The sequence below is a fragment of the Coregonus clupeaformis genome, chromosome 12 (genome assembly GCF_020615455.1).
Source record: "Coregonus clupeaformis isolate EN_2021a chromosome 12, ASM2061545v1, whole genome shotgun sequence".
NCBI lineage: Eukaryota > Metazoa > Chordata > Actinopteri > Salmoniformes > Salmonidae > Coregonus > Coregonus clupeaformis.
In genome coordinates, this window is record NC_059203.1 from 28,282,576 (window position 1) to 28,307,340 (window position 24,765).

Here is a 24,765-nt window from a genome sequence, read left to right on the forward strand (position 1 = left end):
AAAAAGTAGATAAGGGTAGAAGATAAGAGGAGAGGGAAAGCAAGCCCCCTCCAGGTCTCTGATCACTACTTTGTTTCCTTTTCTGTCTCCCTCTCCTCCAACCCTAACCACTCAGCCCCTACCCAGATGGTCATGCGCCGTCGCAATCTTCGCTCTCTCTCTCCCACTACTCTCTCCTCTTCTATCCTATCATCTCTCCCTTCTGCTAAATCCTTCTCCCTTCTGTCTCCTGATTCTGCCTCTTCGACCCTACTCTCCTCCCTTTCCGCATCCTATGACTCGCACTGTCCCCTTTCCTCCCGGCCGGCTCGGCCCTCCCCTCCTGCTCCGTGACTAATTGCGAGGCCGCTCCTACCAGGTGACGTGGAGAGGATTTGTGTCTGCACCACATACTCTCACTACTGGTGTCCCCCAGGGCTCGATTCTAGGTCCTCTCCTCTTCTCTCTATACACCAAGTCACTCGGCTCCGTCATATCCTCACATGGTCTCTTCTATCATTGCTATGTGGATGACACTCAACTACTTTTCTCATTCCCCCCTTCTGACACCCGGTGGTGACACGCATCTCTGTGTGTCTAGCATATATCTCAACTTGGATGTCGGCCCACCACCTCATGCTCAACAAGACGGAACTGCCCACTCAAAGACCTCTCCATCACGGTTGACAACTCCACAGTGTCACCCTCCCAGAGTGCAAAGAACCTTGGGGTGACCCTGGACAACACCGTGTCGTTCTCTGCAAACATCAAAGCAGTGACCCACTCCTGCAGGTTCATGCTCTACAACATCCGTAGAGTACCACCCTACCTCACACAGGAAGTGGCGCAGGTCCTAATCCAGGCACTTGTTCTCTCCCGTCTGGAATACTGCAACTCGCTGTTGGCTGGCCTCCCCGCTAGTGCCATCAAACCCCTGCAACTTATCCAGAACGCAACAGCCTGCCTGGTTTTCAACCTTCCCAAGTTCTCTAATGTCACCCCGCTCCTCCGCACACTCCACTGGCTTCCAGTTGAAGCTCGTATCCACTACAAGACCATGGTGCCTACCTACGGAACAGCAAGAGGAACTGCCCCTCCCTACCTTCAGGCTATGCTCAAACTCTACACCCCAACCCAAGCACTCCGTTCTGCCACCTCAGGTCTCTTGGCCCTCCCACCCCTAAGGGAGGACAGCTCCCGCTTAGCCCAGTCCAAGCTCTTCACTGTCCTGGCACCCCAATGGTGGAACAAGCTTCCCCCTGAAGCTAGGACAGCAGAGTCCCTGCCCATCTTCTTAAAACATCTGAAACCCTACCTCTTCAAACAGTATCTTCAATTATCCTCCTCCTCACCTTGAGGTGGTTTAGGTATTTCTATTTGATTTGTCGTTATAAAAATAAGCTTTTATAGTGTTCCAACGCACATGATTTGTTTTCATAGTTGTAAAAAAGGCACTCAACAAATAAAATGTATTTAACATTTAAAAATCTGTTTTTATTTTTTCATTTTTACATATAGCTTACAATAACAAACTAATGAAAATGTAATTATGTTCTCAAAGTACTGCTAGAGTGTAAAATACACATATTTAGGAAAAGTCAGGGACAGGTGGGTTCAAGGTTTTTATAGAAATTGTGTTATTGAAATCACAACATTTAAAACGGTCAGATTGACTATCTTGGCGGATCTAGTGTTAAATAGGCTCCAACGCTTCATAAGGCTTTGTTACTGTAGTCCAACTCTTCAACTAGAAACCCTCAGCTGAATGTGAAAGCTTTGAACACTTACAGTGACAAATTGAGCTTTGCCCAGCGTCTTAAGGATACGGGCCCTTTTCTATGGTATTACCTCCCCACGACATAATTTCCTGTCACGAACTCCACACACTCCTTTCACGAACTCGGATACCTCCTGCGCCTCGACCTGTTGTTTCGGCCTGTTGTTTCCGAAGTGGTATTTTTAGTTTTTACATTTTGTTCTTAAGTGTTTGTGTCAACACCTGCTACCAGCTAGCCAGATAACTAGCTAGCTAGGTTGCAATGGTGCCCGCTTCGCCTGGAATAGCTAACAAACGTTTCCAGCGCTGTAGAAGCTGTGTTTATTACGCTCTTGTCCGAGACAATATTGACAATCCGGAGTTCCAATGTGGCAATTGTTTGCTTGCGGAGGATTACAGGAATGAGGTGGTTATCCTTAGCAAGCAAATGTAAATTCTGCGGGAACTTATGGGTAAAACGCAAATTGGAACTTTCTCATTCTCAACTCCTGTCGCTGGACGCCGCTCGGGCCTGATGGATGTATCCCCGCCTTGTCATCTGTCCCTATCCGAATGGCCTGTGCTACCTGGAACTTGCCTGCCAAGGAAGTCATATCCATCTGCTTCTCCTCCTCCATCTTGTAGTGGAGTAGACGGAGAACAGCAAGAGGATTGTTCCAATCAGCGCTGGTACCATGTCACAAGTCGTGGAAACCGAAGGCAGCGGCATGCTGCTAAGCGGACCAAAGTGTCTGCGAGAGGTTCGGAGCAGATTGACATAAGGAATAGCTTCCTTGCACTGGTGCCTGATCTACCCGCGCCTTCATTGCTGGTATTGCCTGCGACGGCTGTGCTGAATCCAACTACGCTGACTCCAGCAGCGGCTTGGTTGTCGAAGTTTGGCTCCTTTTCCTCTCTTTGGATCTGACGGGGCACTGCCTGCTGTGGGATGTCTGGACCTATCGCTGGGAGCAGCGGGCATATGCTATCCTGCTTCTCGTGGGCCCGTGAAAGGTTCAGCGAATTGTGTGAGGGGTAGGAGTGGGCGGATTTCTGCCCCTCTAAATGCCCTGAATGTCTCTGCTGATCCTACAGCTATTGTATGCAGTAATCATGTGCCTATGAACCAGAGTTATAATGTTAGCACTGAGGTGATGTGCATTAGTAGGAAGTCCACTGTGTGCAGCTCACGCTGCACTAACATAAATAACATGAGCATGTCTATTTCTGCTAACCTTCCCAGTAAAGCAATGAAAACAATCAAGCATCCCAGAAAAGTACTAAAAATAGCCCACGTTAACAGCTTAAGAAACAAGGTTCATGAAATCAATAATTTGCTAGTAACAGATGACATTCATATTCTGACAATCTCTGAAACTCACTTAGATAATACCTTTGATGATATGAACTGATACGCAAAACGACACCGGATTCAAAACTTAGAATTTTTACATTTAAATTATTATATAAAAATCTTGCTACCAATAGCATGTTATTTATATGGGGGATACAATCTTCCCAGCTCTGCAGATTTTGCTGCGAAGAGACAGAATCATTAGATAATTTGTTTTGGTACTGTCCATTTGTAGCTTGTTTTTGGACACAGGTCCAGGAATGGCTAAAGGATTGCAATATTTACCTGGAGCTAACCTTGCAGATAGCATTACTGGGTGATCTGAAAAGTCATAGTCAATCGATCAATAATATAATAATACTTTTAGCAAAAAAAAATATTTTCAATTTACAATCTGTAGAAACAATGAGAATAGAAAGGTTCAGAACCTTTGTAAAACATCACAGTACAGTTGAAAAATATATGGCAAATAGAAATCCTATATGGATGGTGTTAAGAGATAGATGGGTGGTGTTGAATGGAGTTGAAGGATGGGACTAATAACAACTAACAACAACTGATTACAAGATAACTAATAATGTAAGCATACTGTGTCCATAATAAGTATATAGGTTGTAGGTTGGGAGCTTTTGTGAAAGAGCACAGTTAGAAAGATATGGCATATAGAAGCAAACTGGATGGACATCATGAAAATAATCGGAGAGGTTGAGAGTAGAAGAAGTTCAGGAGAAAAAACAAACACAATATAATGATTGTAAAATGTACTGTGTCCATAAAATGTATATAGTAAGTATAAGCTGGAAGTAGAGGCCTAAGCATTGTTGTTCACTAGTTTACTCCAATTAGGGAAAGGGTGGTGGGGTTGGAAAGTAATAAAGGGGAATATAAAAAATACAAATAAAGGATATGTATGTGTATGTATGTATGTATGTATGTATGTATGTATGTATGTATGTATGTATGTATGTATGTATGTATGTATGTATGTATATATATATATATATATATATATATATATATATATATAAACATTCAGGGATTGGAAGTGATGCAGACAATTACATTTATGGAAGTTACAATCTATCTACAATATTAAGCTGATCTACTCCCTAAAAAAATATTAATAATACCTTTGATGATATAGTGGTAGCAATACATGGTTACAACCTCTACAGAAAATACAGAAATGCTAAAGGTGGAGGTGTTGCCGTTTGTATTCAGAACCACATTCATGTAAAGCTTAGAGAGGATCTCATGTTAAATACTGTTGAAGTAATATGGCTACAGGTTAATCTGCCTCACCTAAAGCCCATTCTAGTGGGAAGCTGCTATTGACCACCAAGTGCTAACAGTCGGTATCTGGCTAACATGTGTGAAATGCTTGATACGGTATATGATATCAACAGAGAGGTATATTTTCTGGGTGATTTAAATATTGACTGGCTTTTATCAAGCTGCCCACTCAAGAAACTCAAACTGTAACTACTGCCTGCCACCTGGTTCAGGTTATCAGTCAACCTACCAGGGTAGTTACAAACAGAACCGTAATTAAATAATAAACATGTATAAATTAAATCTTTACTAATGCTGCAGAGATTTGCTTTAAAGCAGTATCCAAATCCATTGGATGTAGTGATCACAATATAGTAGCCATTACTAGGAAAAGCAAAGTTCCAAAGGCTGGGTCTAATATAGTGTATAAGAGGTCATTCAATAAGTTGTGTAGTGATTCCTATGTTGTGGTGTGTAATGAGGAGCAACCAGAGGAGGAGCAACCAGACGCTGCACTTGACACATTTATGAAATGGCTTATTCCAGTGAAAATGACTGGAAAAACTGTTAAATCCCCGTGGATTGATGAGGAATTGAAACATTTTATGGTTGAGAGGGAAGAGGCAAAAGGAATGGCTAATAAGTCTGGCTGCACAACCAATTGGCAGACGTACTGCAAATTGAGAGATCATGTGACTAAACTGAGAAAGAAGAAGAAACTATACTATGAAACAAAGATAAATGACATAAAGAATAATAATAAAAAGCCTTGGAACACCTTAAATGACATTTTGGGCAAAAAGGCAAACTCAGCTCCATCGTTCATTGAATCAGATGGCTCATTCATCACAAAACCCACTGATATTGCCAATTACTTTAACGATTTTTAAATTGGCAAGATTAGCAAACTTAGGCATGACATGCCAGCAACAAACGCTGACCCTACACATCCAAGTATAACTGATCAAATTCTGAAAGACAAGCATTGTCATTTTGAATTCCGTAAAGTGGGTGTGAAAGAAGTGAACAAATTATTGTTGTCTATCAACAATGACAAGCCACCGGGGACTGGATGGAAAATTACTGAGGATAATAGCGGACAACATTGCCACTCCTATTTGCCATATCTTCAATCTAAGCCTACTAGAAAGTGTGTGCCCTCAGGCCTGGAGGGAAGCAGATGTAATTCCGCTACCCAAGAATAGTAAAGCCCCCTTTACTGGCTCAAATAGCCGACCAATCAGCCTGTTACCAACCCTTAGTATACTTTTTGAAAAAATTGTGTTTGACCAGATACAATGCTATTTTACTGTAAACAAATTGACAACAGACTTTCAGCACGCTTATAGGGAAGGACATTCAACAAGCATGGCACTTACACAAATGATTGATGATTGGCTGAGAGAAATTGATGATAAAAAGATTGTGGGAGCTGTTTTGTTAGACTTCAGTGCGTCTTTTGACATTATCGATCATAGTCTGCTGATGGAAAAACGTATGTGTTATGGCTTTACACCCCCTGCTATATTATGGATAAAGAGTTACCTGTCTTACAGAACACAGAGTGTGTTCATTAATAGAAGCCTCTCCAACATAATCCAGGTAGAATCAGGAATGACCCAGGGCAGCTGTCTAGGCCCCTTACTTTTTTCAATCTTTACTAATGACATGCCACTGGCCTTGAGTAAATCCAGTGTGTCTATGTATGCGGACAACTCAACACTATACATGTCAGCTACTACAGCGAGTGAAATCACTGCAACATTTAACCAAGAGTTGCACTTAGTTTCAGAGTGGGTGTCAAGGAATAAATGAATCCTAAATATTTCAAAAACTAAAAGCATTGTATTTGGGACAAATCATTCACTAAACCCTAAACCTCAACTAAATATTGTAATAAATAATGTGGAAATGTAACAAGTTGAGGTGACTAAACTGCTTGGAGTAACCCTGGATTGTAAACTGTCATGGTCAAAACATGTTGTAGCTGGGGAGAAGTCTGTCCATAATAAAGTGCAGCTCTGCCTCTTTAACAACACTATCAACAAGGCAGGTCCTACAGGCTCTAGTTTTGTCGCACCCAGACTACTGTTCAGTCATGTGGTCAGGTGCCACAAAGAGAGACCTCGGAAAATTACAATTGGCCTTAAATGTACACGGAGAGCTAACATTAATAATATGCATGTAAATCTCTCATGGCTCAAAGTGGAGGAGAGATTGACTTCATCACTACTTGTTTTTGTAAGAAGTGTTGACATGCTGAATGCACCGAGGTGTCTGTTTAAACTACTAGCACACAGCTCGGACACCCATGCATACCCCACAAGGCATGCCACCAAAGGTCTCTTCACAGTCCACAAGTCCAGAACAGACTATGGGAGGCGCACAGTACTACATAGAGCCATGGCTACATGGAACTCTATTCCACATCAGGTAACTGATGCAAGCAGTAGAATCAGATTTATAAAACAGATAAAAATACACCTTATGGAACAGTGGGGACTGTGAAGAGACACACAAACAGGCACAGACACACATACACATGATAAGACACGCACTCTACAGACACGTACACATGGTAAATATGTTATAGTGGAGTAGTGGCCTGAGGGAACACACTAAATGTATTGGGTAAAGTGTCATGAAATGTAATGTCATGTAATATTTTAAATTGTATATAACTGTCTTAATGTTGCTAGACCCCGGAGGAGTAGCTGTTGAATGGGGATCCTTAATAAATACAAAATGAAGCCATCAATTAACCCCTGCAACCTACAGTAAACACGCTCTGTCAAAAGATATCTGTGATCGATCAAAGGGGCTTGGACCATCTTGCTGGCTACAGCCTTCCCTGGGCTTTTTACATTTAAATACATTATCAAACACAGTTTAATTAGCATTAATGATTCACTATTTTTTTTTTCATCATGAGGCAAGCAAGAGGACAGACAAAACATGACTTTGCAGTTTGCTTTGAAGTTAGTTACAGCTTGTCTTGTTGAAGTATTCCCCCTTCAGGAGTTGGAGTTGGGAAATGCAATTATAAGTAAAGGCTGTGTGTGGTGTAAACACTAAACACTGATGCTGGATTTCTAGTAGTCCCGCTGAGTTTGTCTGAGTCACACAACACCTGGGCCTATATTAGAAGAGTGATGTGCTGATCTAGGATTAGTTATGCCTTTTAGATCATAATGAAAAATATTATATGGACAGGGGGGTCATGATCCTAGAACAGCACTCCTCCTATACTGAGACGCTTTATGAATACAGGCCCTGAAACTCCATCGTATGTGAACAACTCTGACATTTCCCTTGTCTGTCTGTGGCGTGGTAGCTAAGTGAGTGTGCTCTGTGCATGTTTCGATTAATCCATAACCCTTGAACATCTCTCTAGCTGATATTATTAGCGAGATTAGGCCCCTGAATCCCCCTGACTGTTATAGGTGGATTAAGCCTAGCTGGACCCTCCAGATGAGATGCAGCTACAGCAAGGCTTCTTTTATTAACAAAGCCAACTGAGGAGGAGAGGAGAGGAGAGGAGAGGAGAGGAGAGGAGAGGAGAGGAGAGGAGAGGAGAGGAGAGGAGAGGAGAGGAGAGGAGAGGAGAGGAGAGGAGAGGAGAGGAGAGGAGAGGAGAGGAGAGGAGAGGAGAGGAGAGGATGAGCATGAGGACAAACAAACCCAGAGTGACTGTAAAAAAAACAGCTGTGGAACAAGCAGTGTCACGGGATGGAGGGAGGGAAGGAGGGAGAGAGGGGGGGAAGAAAGTGAGAGAAAGAGAGAGAGGGGAGATGGAGGGAGAGAGGGAAAGAGAGAAAGAGAGAGAGGTAGACAGGACAAAAGACAGTGGAAGAGATGGACAGTATGAATGAGGGGAAAGAGTGTGAGACAAAGTGACAGAGACAGAGAGAGAAGAAAGACAGAAAGACAGAAAGAAAGAAAGACAGAAAGAGAGAGAGAGAGAGAGAGAGAGAGAGAGAGAGAGAGAGAGAGAGAGAGAGAGAGAGAGAGAGAGAGAGAGAGAGAGAGAGAGAGAGAGAGAGAGAGAGAATGTGTAGAGGGGACTTGATGTGTGTAGTGGGCTGAGCTGAGCTCCTGTGCAGAGCAGAGAGAGGAGCTGGCTGTACATGTCTACCAGGCTAGGGTTTGTTAAGCTAAAGAGGCTCAGCATGCAGTGAAAAGGCCCCAGATTCAGGAGATTTTCACAAGCTCCTTAAAGCACACTGAAAACATACAGCCCCACAGCTGAAAACCAATCCCCCTGCTATGGATAGTGTCATAGACAACAGTCACCCACACATACATATACAAAGACACACACACACACACACGCAGAAGCACACAGAAGAGGAGATGAGTGGAGAGTAGTGTTGCCACGATACCAGGTTTAGTATCACATCCGGATACCATCACGATACTCGATTCCAAAACGACACCACAACAAACAAAAAAAAGACATTTTAGCCAAAGTCACAGAATGGCACTTCATCCAGACAGATAAACTCAGCTACTGCTCTGTTCTATCGTTGGGCATCTTTTGAGTTAAGTGTCAATACATTTAAACATTTTTATGTCAATTTTTTTTGATACAGCCATGTATGCATTAATTAATCAATTATACTTTTTTTTTTTACTTCAAATCTACCTACAAAATAACATAACGGTAATCATTTATTTGAATGAAAAACAGGGTAAAGCAAGATGTAGCCTAGGTTTATTCACAATACCAGTGAATGCATTATATTTAATAGGAGTGTGTGCATGCATTGGGTTATTGAGCGTGTTTTAGCTGATTTCATGGGTAGTGAATTCAGCTGTAAACTAACAAGGAAGGTTAGCCTACAATTAAAGCTGGAAGCTACCGGTATTGGTCTTGCATTGTAAAAGTGTTCTGACCTCTAATTACATTGTTTTGCGAACTGTAATGAACAGTTAAAACATTTCTACATGCCGTGTTGCATTATTCAAGTGTGTTAACTTCTATGCAGAGTTGGGCTCTGGGATGTAACAACCGTTGAGCATCTGATTTTATGGTTGATTGTGGAGGAAGGGGGTTGAGTGTGTTGGAGTATGTGAGTATGTGCGTGTGTGTTTGTCCCGCATCTGTTGTGGGGGGGTGGAGATGTTGGGGGGAGTATGGGATGGACCACGGTAATTGTTTGCTAGGATAATAATTGCTTGTCAATAAATTAAATGTAATACAATGGCAATCCGGGGTACATGTTAAAATCCTACGCATGAACTGCCGACATTATTACGCATATTAATTCATAATGATTGAAAATAAGATATGCAAGATATTTGAATAGATATATATTTTTAAATAGTTATATATATATATATATATATATAGAGAGAGAGAGAGAGAGAGAGAGGTGACAGCATTGGAAATGCTTTTGGCGGTTAATCTGCTTCTGTTTTGTGGGTGGCACTGTGTGCTGTTTTCGATGGATGGGTCCTGGCCTCTCGGGGCCCTAGGGATCCGGAGGGACGTGGGTGGGATGCTGATCACTGGGATGACGACTCAACTTGAGATAGGGAGGGGCTTTAGCGGGGGAATTAGTGGAGAACAATTGAAGGGTTACTTAGTAGCAATGCAAATATCACGGTACAGCTATATGGACACTCAATCATTACGGTATTTTTTATTGGTACGCAAGGTAGATGGATTATTTTAAATACGTTATTGGACCATAAACAGATATGGCTCATTAACCTTTACGGACCAAATAATGATGGTGCACACTTCTTTGACAATATATATATAATAAATTATCAACCCTGCAAGCAATTCAAGACAAAATTATTATATTATTATAATACTGTTTTAAATAGCTCAATGGACCGTAAAGGAAATCACACCACAAACAATCACCCACATGCTCGTAAGGAAATTGTGAAATTCATGGATGCATTAGAACTAGTAGATATATGGAGGCTTAAATATCCTGATCTAGTGAGATATACATGGCGGAGACTCAATCAAGCTAGTCGTCTTGACTTCTTTCTTATCTCATTCTCGTTGGCACCAAAAGTTTAAAAAGTGTTATAGGGGACAGAATGCGGTCGGACCATCATATAATTGGCATAGACATTACTCTTACTGAATTTCCACGTGGGCGAGGATATTGGAAATTTAATCAAAGCCTATTGGATGATAATTTATTTTTAACTAGGACAAAGGAATTTATAACTGACTTTTTCCGGCATAACATAGGTACAGCAAATCCCCTTATTGTATGGGACACCTTTAAATGTGCCTTTAGAGGCCATGCAATTCAGTACTCATCTCGAAAACAAAAGCAATTCAGGTCAAAAGAGTTTATACTAACAAAGGAAATAGAAAGTCTAACAGAACAGATAGATGGCAATAAAAACGGTAACATAGAGGCTCAGAATAAATTAGAGGAAAAACAAAAATAAATTGAGAAACTTATTCAAGAAAGATCAAGTGTAATATATTATAAAAGTAAAGCAATATGGGGAAAAAATTCAACAAATTCTTTTTTAATCTTCAACATAGGAATGCTACCAAAAATAATTTAATGAAACTGGTTACACCCATGATTCACCAAATTATATTTTGAAGGAGGAAACAAAGAACTGTAAGCATATGTTTTTGTTTCAGTCGCTTCCATCTCCTCTAACTGAAGCTAATTGTAGAGATTTTTTTCTATTGATAATGTAAAATTAACAGCCATGTGAAGGTGAAATTACAGAGGAGGAACTTCTGGATGCAATTAAAGACTTTAAGTCGGGAAAACTCCAGGGTTGGATGGCATACCAGTCGAGGTATACAAAAACCTTTTTGATATACTAAGAGGACCGTTAGTAGCATGTTTTAACCACTCCTATGTAAATGGTAGATTATCTGATACTCAAGAAGAAGATCTCATTATTACTGAAACAGGATACATGTGGAAAATATAAAGATCCAGTCCATAAAAAAAATTGAAGGCCCCTTACACTTCAATGTTTTGATGCAAACATTCTAGCAAAATGTATAGCGCACAGAATTAAAAAGGTATTGTCGGATATTATTCAGTCTAATCAGACAGGTTTTTTACATGGAAGATACATTGGAGATAATATAAGGCAAGTTTTGGAAACAATAGAACACTATGGAAAATCTGGGAAACCAGGCCTGCTATTCATAGCAGACTTCGAAAAGGCATTTGGAAATTTCTCCCAAGGATGAACCAAACTTGTGGAGGTCTACACATTATTTTCTGAGGTCTTGGCTAATTTCTGTTTGATTTTCCCATGATTTCAAGCAAAGAGGCACTGAGTTTGAAGGTAGGCCTTGAAATACATCCACAGGTCCACCTCCAATTGATTCAAATTATGTCAATTAGCCTATCAGAAGCTTCTAAAGCCATGACATCATTTTCGGGAATTTTCCGAACTGTTTAAAGGCACCGTCAACTTAGTGTATGTAAACTTCTGACCCACTGGAATTGTGATACAGTGAATTATAAGTGAAATAATCTGTCTGTAAACAATTGTTGGAAAAATTACTTGTGTCATGCACAGAGTAGACGTCCTAACTGATAGTTTGTTAACAATAGATTTGTGGAGTGGTTGAAAAACAACTTTTAATGACTACAACCTAAGTATATGTAAACTTCCGACTTCAACTGTATACACATACCATATAAACCTCACACACACTACATTGACACTCCCACACACATTCATATACACTACATACGTACACATACACAGACAAACACAGTTTAAAGCCAAAGTGGTTCAAGGCACCATGCAGGGAAAGTTGTAAAATCAATCAGGATCAACTTTTAAGATCTAGACCCTTTGTGCTTAAGTGTCGGCAGAAACATGCAAGGTGAAGTTTAACACTATGTAAAGCCAAAACTGAACGTTCACTCATCATAATCGAATAGTGTGTATTTATGTATCGTCTCGACCCACCCTGATAAAGAATTAAAAACCTAAGCCTGTTCTACTCCAATAGTTCTGTTGAAGTGAAGGAATGCTGACCTGTTTTCTGACCTGAACATTGAGGAAAGCACCCACCTCTGTTTCACCCTGCTAAGGAAGTGAAAATCTGTTGAATTCAAAGAGTGCTGAATGAATGAATGAATGAATGAATGAGGGCACGCTGACCTGTCTTCCCTGTGTTCTTCATGGAGGTCTTGTTGGACGACTCAGCGTTGAACCCATTGAGGGTCAGCTCCTGGTACTCCTGAGACACCTGAGCATCCTCATCTGAAATATCCACTGGTGATTGGTTCCTCTCCACACACTCAGGGTAGGAGGAGGCCCAACCCCCAGACCCGTGGGTCCCTACAGGAAGAGACAGAGTCAGTTATACCATCCACAGCACTAAGATCTGGGCCTGTATTTTAAAAGCGTCTCAGAGTACTACAGTTCCTAAACAGAGACAGAGAGTGAAACCCCACCTCCCACCTCTCTCTTTGCAGTGAAAGAGACAGTAGAGCCAGTAGAAAAATCTACTTCCCCCTGCAGTACCCTTCCTGATCCACTGTCTGCTCTTCTAATCCTCTCTAGTTCCCCCTACAGAATAATCCCTAATCGAAAGACGAGGCTGCTCTTGATCTGTTCACCGCTACAATGGGACCAATGGAACTACAAAAGCATGCAGGATCACAGGCAGAGGTACAGTATGCAGACTCAAACACTTTTCTATGTTAACACAACATCTATGAAGCCATTCCCTAAAGGTATGAGGCAGCTTTTCAAGTGGTCACCTTAGACCCCCCCCCCACGCATGCACGCACACGCACACGTACACACACACACACACACACACACACAAGGAGCAAACCACTGCAGTCATGCATTTTTCAGATTATTTTTTCACCAGTTTCTCATGCTGAAGCAGTAAACTAGACCCCTGAGTGCTACAGATTTGTCCATCGAGTTAAATTAGGATGAATCGTCTTCTCCCCGTTCCACATACCGCCTGGAAGCGTGCATTGATTGGACAGGTCTGGATTCCATGGAAGAGCGGCCGTTATGGATCTGGGCTGTGTTCCTCACTAATAGCTGCATCAGCAAGCTGGAGTGAAGTCATCAGTCATCGCTTGTGTCTGTATGTACCAGTGCCACTCTAATATCTCACACAGTTAAAGAAAAGCATGCGCACGCGCACACACACACACACACGCACGCACACACACGCACACACACGCACACACACGCACACACACGTCTTGCCATAGTAATAAGAGCGGATAAAGGAAATATGCTTGCCACACAACAGTGTGCAGACTAAAGAACACTGTTTGTGTCTCAATACAGCAAGAGAAAATCAGTAGTTCTCACACAGTAAAATAACATCCCCCCACACTTCAGCCATAGCAATAACAAATGATAGCTGCTTCCCACTCAACAGGATACTGTTTATACACTGATTGCACAAAACATTAGAAACACCTGCTCTTTCCATGACATAGATTGACCAGGTGAAAGCTATGATCCCTTATTGATGTCACCTGTTAAATGCACTTCAATCAGTGTAGATGAGGGAGAGGAGACAGGTTAAATTGAGACATGGATTGTGTATGTGTGCCATTTAGAGGGTGAATGGACAAGACAAAATATTTAAGTGCCTTTGAACGGGGTATGGTAGTAGGTGCCAGGCGCACCGGTTTGAATGTGTCAAGAAGTTTTTTTTACGCTCAACAGTTTCCCGTGTGTATCAAGAATGGTCCACCACCCAAAGGACATCAAGCCAACTTTACACAACTGTGGAAGCATTAGAGTCAACATGGGCCAGCATCCCTGTGGAACACTTTCGACACCTTGTAGAGTCCATACCCCGACATATTGAGGCTGTTCTGAGGGCAAAAGGGGGTGCAACTCAATATTAAGAATGTGTTCCAAATGTTTTATACACCCCGTGTATAGGCTACAGTAGTGAGAGAGAGCAGGCTCTGAGGAAATGTCATGTATTTTCTACTTCTGTAAATAAAACCCTGGCTGTCTCATCTTGGTTTGACATATTCCTCTCTCTCTCTCTCTACCCTGATCCACTTAACTATAGCAGGTGGAACCACAAATCTAATGCTTTATGAACACATCGGTTTTCTTCAAAATAATAAACAACCTAATTCCATGTAAAACCCATGTTTTCAGGAAGGCACATAATATAACCACACCACAGATATAAACTAATTTATGAAAAAATAAAAAAAAATAATACGCTCGGAGAAAAAACTCCACAGAAACGTAATTACACACACTTAAACTTGAAATGCTTTTTGCTTTTTCGAGCTGTAGCCTCGAGTTCACCTTTCTGGAACGCAATCCCTGATCAAAAGCTAGCTCAGAGCTTTCCACTTCTGTATTATTTGTCGGCAACTTACTTGGTAAACAACCTGCAGCTTTATGAAAACAGTTCTGACTGCAGCTTCAAATCCTGATGCCCCTCCTCACAGTCAACAACAAATCCAATCAAATCAAATTGTATTTGTCACATGCGCCAAATACCACAGGTGTAGACCTTACAGTGAAATGCTTACTTACAAGCCCTTAACCAACAATGCAGTTTTAAGAAAGAATACCCAACAACAACAACAAAAAACACAAAAAAATACAATATAAAATAATATGAAATAAAAAGTAACAAATAATTAAAGAGTAGCATTAAAAATAACAATAGCGAGGCTATATACAGGGGGTACCGGTACCGAGTCAATGTGCGGGGGCACCGGTTAGTCGAGGAAACATCACACACTCATCATGAAGAGTTACAGCACATTTATGTATCCAACCTCAATCATACCTAATAGTTACCTAATCATTTTCCACCTCATCTTTACAGAAATGTAAGACTAATGTTGAGGGAATTTATTTTACAGATATTATATTGACTATGTATTCACCATTGCTGCAATTTCTTCACAGCATGGCAATTGACATGATTAAACAATGGGTAATTATATGTATTCATTACAATCTTGGCTTACGTGGCTACAAAACGTTTACTGTACCGATGAGCAAAGTATACACAATGGGTATTTGGCCTTTTTGTTTAATATATAATCATTATAATAACCATCCATGAGCTTCTCCCCGTCCCACTGTTTTCTTATGAGGCCCTCTGGCCTTTCCAATCCACAGGAGTTTGACTCAATTTCCCCAGCCAGCAGGAAGCCCCTGCCAGCCCCTGCCGCCATCCCCATGTCACCCCAGATCAGATGGGCCCAGGTCAGTGACATAGAGCCAAACACTGTGAATCAGCATGACTGATCCTCGAAGCAAGCTAGATCTACTCAGGGTTTTCTAAAGCTAACCAGCTTCAGTTAGATTCACATTCCAGCTCAGGTTTCATCCGTACTACGACGGTGGATATTGCTCGTCCACCTGCCGCTAACTCTAGTGGCTTGTAACTGTTTGACCGTCACACCAGAGAGACAATTTACTGGACCAGTGAACAATGTGGACAAAGACAGGTGATATGTCCAGTTGGTCTGGGTGACAGACATGTTATAGAACGTTAATGACACAGTTGGCATTGTAGCTAGTCTTGCATAGCCAGACACCATCATCCTGTGATCGAGGAGAAGCCGGGAAATCCAGGCTAGTATTTATTTCACCCACATGAAACAACGATGGTCTAAAACAATGGGTGATAGAGTACATGCCCTGGTATAGGAATAAATGAATAGGCTATGTCTTTTCAGGAATGGCTTTCCACGCCTCATTAACCATAGACCTTGTCCTACTCTGCACATTTACCTATTCCTACTTAACACTGTAGAAAGATAATATAACACCTTTAGCTGAAAAGGAAAATACTAATTCTGGTGAAAGAAAGGATTTCTCCAGTACGTTGGTTAAAGGGGGAGGGACATGTTAAATTAACTAGAAAAGGGGGAAAAGAGGCAACAAGGCTCATCTGAATGTGAAGACACTGTATTACAGTACAATGCTGTTGGCTGAATCAACATGTATTCTTCTCTAACAATAAAGGATGGTAGCTAGCACTGTCAGGATGAAACCACTGTTTGTTGAAAGCTGTTGCATTATTCCCCGGTTTATTGGCTCATAAAGAGGAGAACAGCCTCAAGGCTGTAAATACAGTTATATCTGTGTGTGTGTTACAGTTGAGGGTGACTCACTCTCCACCCTGCATTTGTCTGTTTGCAAATACTAGTCTTTGATAAAACTGGGAGGAGGTACAGTACAATGCCTCAAATATTACTCACTGTGACTTCTTTATATTTGCTCACTGTTTCGCGAGCAGCTGAAATAGCTATTGTATCTTTTCTTAAAAATACTGAATTGTAAGAGACAAAGTATGTTCATGCACCATGTTCTGGACAGAGCTTAACTCAAATAATGTCACGATCGTCGATAGAAGTGGACCAATGCGCAGCGTGATGAGTGAACATACTTTATTTTGATTCACCACACGAAACAAAACAACAAAACGATACGTGAAGTCCTAGGTAACAGACACAAACCATACACGGAACAAGATCCCACAAAACACTGTGGAAAACAGGCTGCCAAAGTATGGTTCCCAATCAGAGACAACAAGCAACAGCTGATACTCGTTGCCTCTGATTGAGAACCACCCCGGCCAACACAGAAACACATGAGCTAGATAATCAGCCTAGAACACAAAACACATAGAAACAACACACCCTGGCTCAACATAACGGAGTCCCAGAGCCAGGGCGTGACAAATAACAAGTGTTTTCATGCCACGCCCACACCTGATTGACAAGCCTCCAATACCTTTGTCTCTATTCCAGTTCCATGTTAGAACTGTCTCTATTCCAGTTCCATGTTAGAACTGTCTCTATTCCAGTTCCATGCTAGAACTGTCTCTATTCCAGTTCCATGCTAGAACTGTCTCTATTCCAGTTCCATGTTAGAACTGTCTCTATTCCAGTTCCATGTTAGAACTGTCTCTATTCCAGTTCCATGTTAGAACTGTCTATTCCACTTCCATGTTAGAAATGTCTCTATTCCAGTTCCATGTAGTAACTGTCTCTTTTCCAGTTCTATTTTAGAGGTCCTAAGAGACTGGTACCATGTTTACCCAACAGCCCATCTCTTCAGCAGGAGAGAAACATTCATTGCTGGTTAGTGCCAATACAAATAAATAAATGAGTGTAATAAACCAAACACTGGAACAACTCAAATACTAATTTCACGCGTGTCAGTTTTGTCCAAGTGCAACTAGCAAGAGGGTCTAATCTGGTGTTAATTTTCCATCAGAAATAGATTCCATTCCATTTACCAGCGCTGGGATAATTTGGGTCTTTAAAAGGAACAGAGAAAGGGAGGAGTCGCGCTGGGATCAGATAACTGAGGGTTGTGAAAAAGTCGGTTAATCCTTCTCAATGTCATTCATCAGGCTGACTATAATACTAGTGACTGGCTCTGCCTCTGCTGCCAGTAAATGGATGGAAGGAACAGTCACCCTTCGGGCAGAAAGACTATAGTAAAGAGGACTTGGATGTGCAAGATCTAATCAAGCTGCAATAAACCCAGTCAAGCCAACTCAACCATCTGGCTCGAAGGACCATACAGTGGCTTGCGAAAGTATTCATCCCCCTTGGCATTTTTCCTATTTTGTTGCCTTACAACCTGGAATGAAAAATGATTTTTTGGGGGTTTGTATCATTTGATTTACACAACATGCCTACCACTTTGAAGATGCAAAATATATATTTTTTGTGAAACAAACAAGAAATAAGACAAAAAAACAGAAAAACTTGAACGTGCATAACTATTCACCCCCCAAAGTCAATACTTTGTAGAGCCACCTTTTACAGCAATTACAGCTGCAAGTCTCTTGGGGTATAAATAATAATAATAATATGCCATTTAGCAGACGCTTTTATCCAAAGCGACTTACAGTCGTGCGTGCATAAATTTTTTTGTGTATGGGTGGTCTCGGGGATCGAACCCACTACCTTGGCGTTACAAGCACCGTGCTCTACCAGCTGAGCTACAGAGGGTGTCTCTATAAGCTTGGCACATCTAGACACTGGGATTTCTGCCTATTCTTCAAGGTAAAACTGCTCCAGCTCCTTCAAGTTGGATGGGTTCCACTGGTGTACATCAATCTTTAAGTCATACCACAGATGCTCAATCGGATTGAGGTCTGGGCTTTGACAAGGCCATTCCAAGACATTTAAACGTTTCCCCTTAAACCACTTGAGTGTTGCTTTAGCAGTTTACTTAGGGTCAATGTCCTGCTGGAAGGTGAACCTCTGTCCCAGTCTCAAATCTCTGGAAGGCTGAATTTCCCTGTATTTAGCGGCATCCATCATTCCTTCAATTCTGACCAGTTTCCCAGTCCCTGCCGATGAAAAACATCCCCACAGCATGATGCTGCCACCACCATGCTTCACTGTGGGGATGGTGTTCTCGGGGTGATGAGAGGTGTTGGGTTTGCGCCAGACATAGCGCTTTCCTTGATGGCCAAAAAGCTCGATTTTAGTCTCATCTGACCAGAGTACCTTCTTCCATATGTTTGGGGAGTCTCCCACATGCCTTTTGGCGAACACCAAACGTGTTTGCTTATTTTTTTCTTTAAGCAATTGCTTTTTTTCTGGCCACTCTTCCGGAAACTCCAGCTCTGTGGAGTGTACGGCTTAAAGTGGTCCTATGGACAGATACTCCAATCTCCGCTGTGGAGCTTTGCAGCTTCTTCAGGGTTATCTTTGGTCTCTTTGTTGCCTCTCTGATTAATACCCTCCTTGCCTGGTCTGTGAGTTTTGGTGGGCGGCCCTCTCTTGGCAGGTTTGTTGTGGTGCCATAATATTTTTTAATAATGGATTTAATGGTGCTCTGTGGGATGTTCAAAGTTTCTAATATTTTTCTATAACCCAACCCTGATCTGTACTTCTCCACAACTTTGTCCCTGACCTGTTTGGAGAGCTCCTTGGTCATCATGGTGCCGCTTGCTTGGTGGTGCCCCTTGCTTAGTGGTGTTGTAGACTCTGGGGCCATTCAGTACAGGTGTATATATACTGAGATCATGTGACAGATCATGTGAAACTTAGATTGCACACACATGTGGACTTTATTTAACTAATTATGTGACTTCTGAAGGTACACTACCAGTCAAAAGTTTGGACACACCTACTCATTCAAGGGTTTTTCTTAATTTTTATTATTTTCTATATTTTAGAATAATAGTGAAGACATCAAAACTATGAAATAACACATAAGGAATCATGTAGTAACCAAAAAAGTGTTACACAAATCAGATTCTTCAAATAGCCACCATTTGCCTTGATGACAGCTTTGCACACTCTTGGCATTCTCTCAATCAGCTTCATGAGGTTGTCACCTGGAATGCATTTCAATTAACAGGTGTGCCTTCATAAAAGTTAATTTGTGGATTTTTGAGCCAATCAGTTGTGTTGTGACAAAGTGTGTGTGTGTGTGTGGGGGGGGTATACAGAAGACAGCCTTATTTGGTAAAAGACCAAGTCCATATTATGGCAAGAACAGCTCAAATAAGCAAACAGAAACGACAGTCTATCATTACTTTAAGACATGAAAGTCAGTCAATACGGAACATTTCAAGAACTTTGAAAGTTTCTTCAAGTGCAGTCGCACTATGATGATACTGGCTCTCATGGGGACCACCACAGGAATGGAAGACCCAGAGTTACCTCTGCTGCAGAGGACAAGTTCATTAGAGTTATCACCCTCAGAAATTGCAGCCCAAATAAATGCTTCAGAAAGTTCAAGTAACAGACACATCTCAACATCAACTGTTCAGAGGACACTGTGTGAATCAGGCCATCATGGTCGAATTGCTGCATAGAAACCACTACTAAAGGACACCAATAAGAAGAAGAGACTTGCTTGGGCCAAGAAACACGACCAATGGACATTCAACCGGTGGAAATTTGTCCTTTGGTCTGGAGTCCAAATTGGAGATTATTGGTTCCAACCGCTGTGTCGTTGTGAGACACGGTGTGGGTGAACGGATGATCTACGCATGTGTATTTCCCACAGTAAAGCATGGAGGAGGAGGTGTTATGGTGTGGGGGTGCTTTGCTGGTGACACTGTCTGTGATTTATTTAGAATTCAACGCACACTTAACCAGCATGGCTACCACAGCATTCTGCAGCGATACGCCAGAGCCTGGATTCAAACCAGGATCTCTAGTGGCACAGCTAGCACTGCGATGCAGTGCCTTAGACCACTGCGCCACTCAGGAATCCGAATGTAGCATGAATGACTAAATCATCTTGATTTCAGTATTCTCAAACAACTCACCTGTAGCCTAGAGTGGAAACCACAGTGGTTAGTAGTTTGATGAAAAATGGAAGAGGGCTTTTAACCACATAATATCTCCCTTCCACCTAGATAATATTCTTACATTATTTTAAATATATTATGTGAGAAAGTGTAGCTTCAAAGAACAAGGAAAGGGGAAATGTTGAGGTTAGGGAAGTTCTTGGTGTGATGAATTCATCTGTTGAAGAACCTTCGATATGACAGGAACATTATATGTGTGTGTGTGTGTGTGTTTGTTCATCCGTTCGGGATTACCTCCGATAAGCCAGAAACATTATCCTCCAGCTCCATCATTTATTGGGCTGAGAGAGACAGAGAATCCTGTCGGAGGCATGACTAACTGTCAGGAAACTGTCAAGTCTGTTCACTCCTCACACCGGAAGAATGTGATCTGGATTGGCACAGAGACTGTGAGGGAACTTGCAGGCCTGTATGAAGTCGGTTAACCCCTTAATTTGATCAGGATTGGCAAAGAGATTAGCATGATGGCATTCTGGGTCCTGGAAGAGTCTTGTCAAGTCCACTGGAAGGCATGTGAACAGACCTGGTGCAGTTTGTGTGCCAGACCATTCAGTGAACATGATTGGCATCACGAGAGCTCAAGGGGATTTAGTTTAGTTTTTGGGAGCAGTCAAACTGAATTTGTATATCAGAATTGTACAGAGAGACTAAAGGGAGAGAGAAAATGCTATGGTTTCCTTGGATCCTCACTTGCCCTCCAAACAGTTGGATTTTCCAAGTCACGTAATCCTGTCACACTGAGTTAACCAATCAATCTCACTAGACTGTTACAATAATACTAATCTGGTGGTTGCTTATATTTGTCCTATTTGGAAATGTTTTTTTGCATATCTCAACTACCTCTGAGACACCCTCAGACAGTGAGGTCAAGGCGAGGGTCAGCAATTATCAACAGCGACCCTGGAGCAATTAGGGGTTAAGTGCCTTGCTCAAGGGCATAGACATCTTTTTTTCACCTTATTGGCTTGGGGATTCAAACTAGCGACCTTTCGGTTATTGGCCCAATGCTCTAACCGCTAGGCTACCTGCCGCACTGAATGTGAGTTCCCAGACCGGGAGTTGAACCCAGGCCGTCTGGGTGAAAACCAGGAATCCTAACTGCTAGCTGTTGAGGAATCCTAACCACTAGCTGTTGAGGAATACTCTATGAAAGATCTCAAACTGTCACAAATATATTTGGTTTATTATTATCCCTAGACATCATATAAAGACAGATCAGGGTTGGTACACAAAGGCTAAGGCTCAAGTATGGCCAATCATGCAATTGGACAGCACGAGATAAATTACAGTGTCAGTAGAGAGGCTATTGCTGATGTAAGCATCCCCTTGTAGGGAACAAGCAACACTCTATTGGTGTTGAAAGATTAAAATTGAGGAGTGCCTGGCTGTTTAAACTTTACAAGTATCAAAACATTCACACTGTTAAGGGAATGTGACATTACCCATAAGAAGAAACAGGTCTGCTATCTGGGCAGAGACTTGAGAAAATATTTCTGTCATTTAATTTTCTGTCTGGCAGACTTATCCCCAAACTCACCTTTTCTCTTTCCCTTGAATAATTTTGAAAGTTTCACACAAAAGCCACTTCTCAATTCCTCATTTTCTCTATCATTGACTTTTGACTTGACGCCTCTCTGCCATTCCCAGAACCACCTCACTGTTCTTCAGCATTGTCCACCATTGACGTAAATCTTGATCCAAGGCCAGAATCAGATCGAGGTCCTTGGTGCCTCAAATGACGTGAATTACTATGAAACAGCTCTTTTGTTAAAACGTCTATATCATATCCTGTTTCACCGTCTATAGGGAGATGCAAAGAGATTGAAAGTCCTCCGAAATGTAGAAGAAATTGCAGTTGTTAACATACTCTCTCTCTCTCTCTGTGTGTGTGGCTCCTGCTAAGTGACTAGTTACCATGGGAAAGACAGGCTAACCTGATTGCAGTCGAGAAGACCAAAGCGCTACGCTTAATTAAACAAGTTCAACTAGAGAGAGATCTAGTGAGAAAACTAGATCCATAATATACTATATGATACTGTGGTGCGAACTAAGCATCTGCAGTTATATAATTCCATGAAGTGCAGTATGCTGTTGGACTCTTTGATAGAGCTGGAAATTGCCAGGGACCTTACAATATGACATTATCACAATACTGACAGTGTCTTCAGAAAGTATTCATACCCCTTGACCTATTCCACATTTTGTTGTGTTACAGCCTGAATTCAAAACTGATTAAATATATTGTTTTCTCAACAATCTACACACAATACCCCATAATGACAATGTAAAAACATGTTTTTAGAAATGTTTGCAAATTTATTGCAAATGAAATAGCTAATTTACATTAGCACACCCCTGAGTTAATACATGTTAGAATCACCTTTGGCAGTGATTACAGCTGTTAAGTCTCTAAGACTTTGCACACCTGGACTGTACAATATTTGCACATTATTCTTTTATACCACGGTATACTGTATATACGGTATACCGCCCAAGCCTACTCAGCATCAACATCCCCTGTATGAGCAGCACAGATGGTAGCTAGAATGATTCTGTCTAACAGTCTAAACAACAATAGGCCTTTTCACCAGCTTCTTCATGTATGTCTGAAAGAAAGTTAAGGCCACAAAGGCTTTCTCTTCTGTATGCTAGAGAATTATACCGTATTTTCACTAGATTCACGACTTTTTCTGCTACAAGTAGGCCTGGTTTCTTAAAAAGTGAATGTCTCAGTGCTTAGTCACGTTAGAGTAACTTGGCCAGATTAACTTAGCATTTTTCTCTGCTACAGTGGGGAAAAAAAGTATTTAGTCAGCCACCAATTGTGCAAGTTCTCCCACTTAAAAAGATGAGAGAGGCCTGTCATTTTCATCATAGGTACACGTCAACTATGACAGACAAATTGAAAAAAAAATTCTCCAGAAAATCACATTGTAGGATTTTAAATGAATTTATTTGCAAATTATGGTGGAAAATAAGTATTTGGTCACCTACAAACAAGCAAGATTTCTGGCTCTCACAGACCTGTAACTTCTTCTTTAAGAGGCTCCTGTGTCCTCCACTCGTTACCTGTATTAATGGCACCTGTTAGAACTTGTTATCAGTATAAAAGACACCTGTCCACAACCTCAAACAGTCACACTCCAAACTCCACTATGGCCAAGACCAAAGAGCTGTCAAAGGACACCAGAAACAAAATTGTAGACCTGCACCAGGCTGGGAAGACTGAATCTGCAATAGGTAAGCAGCTTGGTTTGAAGAAATCAACTGTGGGAGCAATTATTAGGAAATGGAAGACATACAAGACCACTGATAATCTCCCTCGATCTGGGGCTTCACGCAAGATCTCACCCCGTGGAGTCAAAATTATCACAAGAACGGTGAGCAAAAATCCAGAACCACACGGGGGGACCTAGTGAATGACCTGCAGAGAGCTGGGACCAAAGTAACAAACCCTACCATCAGTAACACACTACGCCGCCAGGGACTCAAATCCTGCAGTGCAAGACGTGTCCCCCTCCTTAAGCCAGTACATGTCCAGTCCCGTCTGAAGTTTGCTAGAGTGCATTTGGATGATCCAGAAGAGGATTGGGAGAATGTCATATGGTCAGATGAAACCAAAATATAACTTTTTGGTAAAAACTCAACTCGTCGTGTTTGGAGGACAAAGAATGCTGAGTTGCATCCAAAGAACACCATACCTACTGTGAAGCATGGGGGTGGAAACATCATGCTTTGGGGCTGTTTTTTCTGCAAAGGGACCAGGACGACTGATCCGTGTAAAGAAAAGAATGAATGGGGCCATGTATCGTGAGATTTTGAGTGAAAACCTCCTTCCATCAGCAAGGGCATTGAAGATGAAACGTGGCTGGGTCTTTCAGCATGACAATGATCCCAAACACACCGCCCGGGCAATGAAGGAGTGGCTTCGTAAGAAGCATTTCAAGGTCCTGGAGTGGCCTAGCCAGTCTCCAGATCTCAACCCCATAGAAAATCTTTGGAGGGAGTTGAAAGTCCGTGTTGCCCAGTGACAGCCCCAAAACATCACTGCTCTAGAGGAGATCTGCATGGAGGAATGGGCCAAAATACCAGCAACAGTGTGTGAAAACCTTGTGA

The 24,765-nt window shown here is 41.7% G+C and overlaps 1 protein-coding gene across 1 annotated transcript in view; it reads right to left on the bottom strand.

The window, feature by feature from the left end:
- Positions 1–24,765, bottom strand: part of LOC121578156 (receptor-type tyrosine-protein phosphatase gamma) — a 234,366-nt gene that overhangs the window by 73,700 nt on the left and 135,901 nt on the right. The window contains exon 3 of the mRNA XM_041892308.1: positions 12,489–12,668. Within this exon, the coding sequence (XP_041748242.1) occupies positions 12,489–12,668 (180 nt within the window). The remainder of the gene's footprint in view (positions 1–12,488; positions 12,669–24,765) is intronic.